Source organism: Theobroma cacao, chromosome 2 (assembly GCF_000208745.1).
Source record: "Theobroma cacao cultivar B97-61/B2 chromosome 2, Criollo_cocoa_genome_V2, whole genome shotgun sequence".
NCBI classification, from domain to species: domain Eukaryota; kingdom Viridiplantae; phylum Streptophyta; class Magnoliopsida; order Malvales; family Malvaceae; genus Theobroma; species Theobroma cacao.
The window spans coordinates 38552856-38561397 of NC_030851.1; the positions used below are offsets into that span (position 1 = coordinate 38552856).

General features: G+C 25.7%; 1 protein-coding gene across 2 annotated transcripts; it reads right to left on the minus strand.

Moving 5' to 3' along the window:
* On the minus strand, nt 3922-5272 carry LOC18610108 (RING-H2 finger protein ATL5). 2 transcript variants are annotated; one of them, XM_018114746.1, is made up of 2 exons: nt 4792-5272; nt 3922-4347 (listed from the first exon to the last, which is right to left on the minus strand). In XM_018114746.1, the coding sequence occupies exons 1-2, from the start codon at nt 5068-5070 to the stop codon at nt 4207-4209; spliced, it is 420 nt and encodes a 139-aa protein (XP_017970235.1). In that variant the 5' UTR covers nt 5071-5272; the 3' UTR covers nt 3922-4206. The 2 variants fall into 2 exon arrangements, with proteins under 2 accessions (XP_017970235.1, XP_007045658.1); XM_007045596.2 differs by having other exon boundaries at nt 3936-4347; nt 4587-5184.

An 8542-nucleotide genomic window follows, 5' to 3' on the forward strand; every position in this document is an offset into this window, starting at 1 on the left:
AATTTTATTTTTTATTTATTTAAAATAAAATTTTGAAAATATAAAAAGTATTTTCATATGATATAAAATTTATAATTAATAATAAATCATAAAAAAAAAGTGATTTTCAGAAAGAGGGAAAGGAGAGTGAGGTTATAGTTAATAGTTGAAGGTATTTTCAAAAAAAAAATTAAAAAGTAGAAAAGAAAAAGCTTGTTTTTTTAATTTTTTTTGAAGTTCTATTTTTAGATTTTGTTTTTTTTTAAAAAAAACTTTTAAGAGTTTTTCAAAATTTTGCTTGATCTGATTTTTATTTTTAAAAAGTAAATAAATTGAAAAAAAATTGAGTCAAACAAGCATTGAGTCTACTACGGTACTTAGCAAAATTATGGGGTTCAAGGAGCATTTTATGATTAGTTTGGAAAATATATACATTTATTATTTGATCAAATACTTTTTCATTTTTGAAATATGAAAATAATACTATTACTTTATTAACATAATATCTGAAAATGTTCTTAAATTATTTAGAAAATTTTAAATAAATTTTTTAATTTTTATTACATTCAATCAAATTTTTGTATTTTTATTTTAAGCTAAATAATTATTTTTATTTTTGTTTTGAGTCAAAAAGTTCTTATAGTTAATGATTAATTTAATTAAAATATCAATTGTCATTCTTATGACGTTGACGTGACATATTAATATATTATAATTGATGATAATGTAATATGTTTATTTGGCATGATAACATCTTTTACATCAATATCATGTAGATATAAAATAAAAATAATATTTTAACTAATGATAATTAATTAATCATTAATTATAAAAATTTATTTGATTCAAAATAAAAGTAAAAAAACTTGATTGAGCATAATAAAAAAAATAAAAATTTATTTGAATTTTATTGAATATATAGTTTAGGAGTTTATTTGAATATTATGTTTACTTTTTTTATCTGAATTTTTTTTATAATATTTTTTGCATTTTGTCATTCGAAAACATGAAACATAAATCTTATTAAAAGATTTAAAAAATTTTATAATAAAATTAAATATTCTATTAAATTTCTATAAAGTCGTGAAAGCATCAATAGTTAGGAAGAAAGAGTCTCTTTAAAAGTTAAGTAATGTTGAATATTTTAACATGTTAACTTGTTAAAATAAATAAATAAATAAATAAATTATTACACTCGATCATTTGATCTAATCTCGAGTTTTTTTTTTTTTTAAAGGAGTATATGTTTTTCACTATTCAAAGACCTGAATTTAATACTCTTTGCTAAATAAATAAATAAGTAAATAACAAGAAAGAAAGTGAGAGGGGCAGGGGGCAATATTCCTTTTGTTTTGGAATGCTTAAAAAATTGTCTTTGCCCTCGTATTAAAAATGAAATTGTCTGCCTTCCCACATGAGTTGGACATTTCATCTCTAGACTCCCATCAAAGAGCATTGATATCCAAAATATACACAAGAAGAAAAAAATAAATAAACACGGTGCTTTTCATTCATCAAAATTACTGTTATTTTTGAAAGACGAACCTTTCAAATTTATTTGAAAAGGAAAAAGTAGACAAGTTTAACATGTCACGAATCTTTTAACAGAAATCAAAGTAAAAATCTAAGAAAAATTATTTGAGGAATCATGATTCCCGCTTTGATACCATGTGAGAATTTATAAAAAAAATTGAGAGAAGACGAGTCATTGTAGGGATTTCAAGTATTTCATTCAATGCAGAAAATGAATTCAGGAAAGACTATTTATACTCGGTTTCTAACGAATTAAAAACAAAGGAGGGAAAAGTTGTTTTTCAAGTTAGTTATGTACTAACTAGAGGTAAGTAAAACCAATTCAGACTAATTACTCTTTCAAACTAAATGCTATTTGGGTAAGATGATTTAGTCCAATTGGTATTTTAGTTAGTTCTCGATTTTAAAATTTTTAGACCAATTCATCCAAAAAACTAAACTAATTTATATATATACATATATATTTTTTATATATATTAAGAAGAATTGAGAGTAAACTTAATTAATAATATATTTAAAATATATTAGGATATTATACGTACATATACAAATTATAATTATAGTATTTTAATATTAGTTATTTATATTTATTTATTTATTTATAAGTCTGTATTAATATGAAATTACAAGTTATATATTTTAAATGATATAAGCTATATGTTAATATTATAATATATGATAGTAAATATCCTACATATTAACATGTTATAATTATTACATTTTAGTATTGTTTCGTAATATAAAATGTTATGAATATATATGTAATTGTATAAATATATTTTATATACATATATTTAATTTATACATAAACATTATTATAATTTATAATAGACTTTATCTATATGATTACACTTAATAACTTTATTAGTTATCACGCTAGATTTTATAACATATTGTTTATAATTAGTTATTATTTATACAAACTCTGATATAAAACATTTTAACATATAATTTGCATCAATAATTTTATATATATATATAATAAAAGAATATATTATATATATACATATATTTAATTTATACATAAGTATTACTATAACTTATAATAAATTTTATTTATATGATTATACTTAATAAGTTTATTTGCTATCATCTTAGATTTTATAACATATTATTTATAATTAATTATTATTTATATAAATTTTGATATAAAACATTATAACATATAAGTTATATAATTAATTTCATATATAATTATAATTATAGATGAAATTTATAAATTTTAATATTATAATTTGTAAAAAAAATGAGAAAATTTTAATCCATTGATCCAAAATCGGATCAACCAAATCAATTTTATATTTGATCGGTTTGATTTTTTTTTATATTTGATCAATTTTGATTGATTTTTTCAAAAATCATGTGACCTCTGTTCATAATCTTCAATGCCCTGGAACACCAGTGAACACTGAACTCCATCCACATATCTTGGCTGATAAACGACGAACAGTCCAAATTTATTTGAAAAGATAAAAAAGGTTGATATATTTGTGAGGATGAGGAACTTGCTGGAGAAGGCGAAGCCCTTTCCAGTATCGATTAATAGGACAAGTAGAATGGGGCCAATCCAATCCAGGTCAAGCCGCCGCACACGTTTTTCTTTTTATGATATGTTAATCCCATGTAGTTGTACCATTGCCAGCCAAGGAATCGTCCTCCTCAAACTTACTAATCCCTCCCTTACATATGCCATGTGACTCTGACACCATGAACAAGTTTTTGGCACAATTTACATAAAAAATTATGTATCAATAAATAAATTAAATATTTAAGTGTCATTTTTTTTATTAATTTCTTTTCAAATAGTTTAAAAAACAAATTATTTAATATTATTGAATAGGTATCCTTTCACCTTTAATTGACAATTTGATAAGATGAATTGTTTTAATACATATATATATATATAAAAGTGTTGAAGTGATTAATTAAGAACAATATTAAATAGAAATCGAAATAGTACTTGATAAAGAAAGAAGTGATGATGAGAACTAAGAATAAAGAAGTGAAACTACATAGGTTGGAAGTTAGCAAAAGAGATGAGTAATATGGATAGCCCTTTTTTTGTTATCAAAATAATATAATCAAGAAAATATTATGAGATGACGTGGAAATAGTACGTCACCATGACGATTTTGCATAGTACAGTCTCCTTTATTTTTAAAGAAAACAATTCATTTAAGAAATCTTTAGAAATTTTTAAAAAAATATTCGATTAATTTTTTATTCAATTTGAGGTGTTAAATTATGATTCACTAATAGTGTATCTCAAATTTTTCCACGTGTCAGCACTATCCGCCAAGAGTGTGAACTCTCGTGGAGTAAGGCTTGAGACTCTTAACGATTGGTGTGCTTTTAATTATTTTTAGGATAAAAAATAAATCAAGCATTATAATTGTGCATATGTTCCAATTTTTAGGTATGTCGTCATCTTTTCTCCAATTCTTCCATTTATAAATAAAGATATTTCTCGACTTGATATGACAAAGCTGAAAGAAAAATACCATTCCTGAAAATGGTATGTACACTATCTTATATACATAGGGCAGTAAAAGATTAATCTATACTAACTTATTCAGTTAATTTAACTAAATTAACTAATTTTTAAAATGCACATAAATGAAACGGTGAGTTTCATCCGTGTAAGCTGTGTGCAGTGTGCTATTCTTTAAAGGCTGCGTATGGGACACAGCTTCCTTATTCAAACACTGCATTGCATACACACTGTCCAGCTTTGTTTCTTTCTTCCTCGAGCATCTCCTTGCTGTTCTTCTTCACTGCACTGCACTGCACTGCACTCAAGTCTTGAATAATTCTGGACTTATTTCTGATTTCTACCTGGCATGATAAACATGTCTTTTAAGTTGGAATGGAAGACTGTGATACTTATATTTACCAAAACAATAACAAACTAAATTAAGAAAGGACAAATAATATATATATTTATGAATATTAATTTTAAATTCTTTTAATTCTTAAATAGTTTAATTATAATTTGGTATTTATATCTCCGGAAATTAACTTGGATATTTTATTTAAGAAAACGTAAATAGTATAAAAACCGACAGTTATTTTACATTTTTAAATTTCCCTCCGCCGGAGAAAATTTATTGAGGTTATCAGCTAGCGCAGCCACCAGTTATCACGGTGGTTGGGGCTGAAAGTGCAGTAGTTGAATGTTAGCACTTCAACACTGGCTATTACTTTAGCAGGAGTCAAGAAAGTTCTGCAAATGGGACAGGTCGTGGAATGGCTGTAACCAAGCCATCTATCCAAGCAAACCTTGTGAAAGAGATGATTACATCTCAGCTCTCTCATCTCATCATCTTCTTCAATCTTGCATAGGCACACAGCACAAGCTTCTTCTTCTTCTTCGTCGTTGTCGTCAAAGCAGCCTTGCTGCTGCTTGCACTTGTATGTGACTAGGCCAAGTTTCTCGGCAACGCCCGGCCGGTGCTGCAGCTGTTGCTCCTGGTTGTAATTGGGGAACAAGGAATAGTTAAGCAGCAAGTTCCAGGCAAATTTCAAATGGCTTACAAACCAAAGAATGTAATTCAGCATGGTGGGTGAGTTGGGGGAGGAAATTAAGGGGTGGTTGAAGAGCTTGTTATTGTTTATCGGGGGAATGGAGAGGAATTGCTGCAAACTGGATATAGCAATAATTCATGGGGGAATTCCTGGTATTTATAGAGTTGAAAGAGAAGTGGGGCTGATGAGGTAAGCCGAGAGACAAGGAGGCCAAGACTTCTTGTTAGAAAATTAAATAGTAAAAAAAATGGATCAAAAGACCCCTCCAATTCCTATACTATTCAATTTTATTTAATTTAGTTCACTTATTTAAAATTGAAGTAATTTAGTCTCTTAATTTTAAAAATTACGTCAATTTAGTCCCCTAACGACATCCAATTTTACCGTTAAACAATGACATCAGCACTAACGTGTCACATTTTAATGACGTGGCATTTGAGATGATGATGTGACATGTCACATGGCACCGAGTGATGATGTGATAATACAACGTGGCATTATACGATGATGTGGCAATACTGATGTGACACTAACATGCTGACATGTCAGTGCTACGTGATAAATTATAAAAAATTTTAAAAAAATTCTGTCACGTCATAGGGATTACATTAAACAAAATTATATAGTACATGGACTAAATTGAATAAAATTAAGATGTTGAGAGACTAAATTAAAAAAATATTTAAAAAATATAAATCTTTAAGTAGATTATTGAAATGCTTATTAATAAGCTAAATATTTAAGTGTAAAAGATTTATGATGTTAAAAAATATATATAAATATTTTCTTACTTGATTATTTGATTCTATAATATGTAAATTAATTTATATTTTTTTACAAAAATTAAGTTTGAATACTCTTTCTATAAAAAAATTTTGAAAAGAATTTCATACCTGAAGTCAAATTTAGATAAATAATTCATATTACGTTAACATAAAATAATATAAAATGACTAAATAAATTCTTTAACTTAGTTTTTAACTTGAGCTAAAGTCAAATTAGCAAAATATATTGATTTAGTTTTTTCTTTTACAAAAATGAAGAACGGAGATATAGAGTTAGCAATGATTATAAAAATACTTCTTCGTTTTGACTTACTTAATTTGAACATAACAAACCTCTTATTACAACCATAGAATTTGAACTCCACTCTTTTAATTTTTTATTTATTTTTTATGTGTTTATTTTATTTAATATTTCAAGTTATATTTTTTAAGTTGAAATTTCTTAAATTAAAGACTAAAGTTATGGTTGATAAAGTTAAATATAACTATAAATATTTGTACCATTTTATTTTATTAACAATTTTTTTTGTAGATCCAAATTAATAATTTAAATTTAAATGTAGCAAAATTTGATTGTGGTATTTGAATTTAAATAAAATCATTATATAAGAAATTTTGAGTAAATTTAAATAAAAAGGTGTATTGGCTAAGAGTTGAATAATTATAAAAGAATGTGTATTTGTAAATTGTGAAAGTTGTAACTAAATCAACATATTTTGCTAATTTGAGTAAATTTAAATAAAAAGTAAATTGGGTAAGACTTGAATAATTTCAAATGAATGTGTATTTGTAAATTATAAAAGTTGTAATTAAATCAACATATTTAGTCATTTTATATTATTTTATTTTAACGTAATGCAAATTATTCATCTAAATTTAACTTTAGGTATAAAATTTTTTCAAAATTTTTTTATAGAATGAGAATTCAAACTTAATTTTTGTAAAAAATATAAATTAATTTACATATTTTAGAATCAAATAATCAAGTAAGAAAATATGTATATATATTTTTAACACCATAAATATTTTACACTTAAATATTTTACTTATTGATAAGCATATCAATAATCTATTTAAAAATTTATACTTTTCAAATATATTTTTTTTAATTTAGTCCCTGTATTATATATTTTTATTCAATTTAATCCCGATGACATGGCATAATGTTTTTTTAAAAAAAATTTTGATATACCGCGTGGCAATGATACGTTAGCCTATTAGTGGCACGTCAGCACTACCATATCATTGTATAGTATCACGTGGCATTGCCACGTCATCCCATGGTGCCACGTGGCATGTCATATCATCAAAATATGACACGTCAATGCTTACGTCATCCTTTAACGGCAAAATTAGATGTCGTTAGGGAGAGAAACTAAATTGAAGCAATTCTCAAAATCAAGAGATTGAATTACTTTGATTTTGAGTATAATGACTAAATTGAATAAAATTAAAAAATACAGGGACTGTAAGGGTCTTTTGACAAAAAAAATTAAGATAAAATACCTTGACCTTTAAGTTTTTATCATAATTTTAGGTAGATCCATTAATATTCGAAATAGATAGTCCATCTCAAACGTGTAAACGTCGTAATGTGAATGTCTGAAATACCTTTATTCTTTCTCTACTTCTTTCCACTTTTTCCACTCTAATCCTTTCTCTCGGATCGATCGGCAATGCTGCCTTATGCCTATTGGCCACCCCGCGACCGAATCTGACCACTTCTCGACGTCACGAGAAAACTAGATCTGGTGCTCTCGTGACCAATTTCGATGGGAAACGTTTGATCAACGCTTGCCATGCTGTCCACCGCCGTCATCTACAATGAAGAAAATTTAGTGAGAGCAGGAGAGAGAATGCTTCGGTAGAGAGAGAAAGAAATTATAGTTTATATAATAGTAATTTTTAAAATTAATGAAGGGTAAAATTATTTTAAAAATATTATCATGTCATCAAATTAACAAAAATATTGACAGTTGACTAAGGACAAGACTTAAATGTTTAGCGAAAAAATATGTTTTTGAAAGGATTTGTCTATTTCAAATATTAATAAGTCTATATGAAATTATGATTAAAACTTATGAAATGAGGGTATTTTATTAAAAAAATTATGTTGGAGTATGATTATGTTATTTAATGGCTTTTAAGCAGGACATGTTTGCTTAGAACGGTTAACTTTGACATTTGTGGATGAGAATAGATAGGCAAATGAGCCCATGATTGGATATTTTGGAGCTTCTCATTGAGATTTTAAGTCCATATATATATAAATATATATATATATATATATATATGTTCATAAACCATATCATATTCTTTATTCTTCCGATCCCAATTATACTTTTTAATATTTTAGGAATACATCTATTTTGTACCATTTTCAATCAAAAGATTTGAATTTTAAATGTTAAAACTAGATACATGAATAATACTTTGAAATTTTTATTAGAGTTTTATTTTCCACTCCAATCCCAATCATACTTTCTAATGTTTTAGGAATACATCTATTTCGTATCCATTTTCTATCAAAAGGTTTAAATTTTAGAATTAGATATACGAAACCCTCAAAAATTTTATTAGAGTTTTATTAATTTTACGACACAAATTTCGATTGTTACAATTTTAATCTCAAATACTTAGGTTTTGTCAATAGCGTCCCCATATTTACATGGTTGAAATAAATAGAAGAAATTATAAAGGCCAACAAGGAGGTAAATGTC

Excerpts from the sequence above, each read along its gene's own strand:
- LOC18610108 (XM_007045596.2), bottom strand. The coding sequence starts at position 5,070 with ATGCTGAATTACATTCTTTGGTTTGTAAGCCATTTGAAATTTGCCTGG.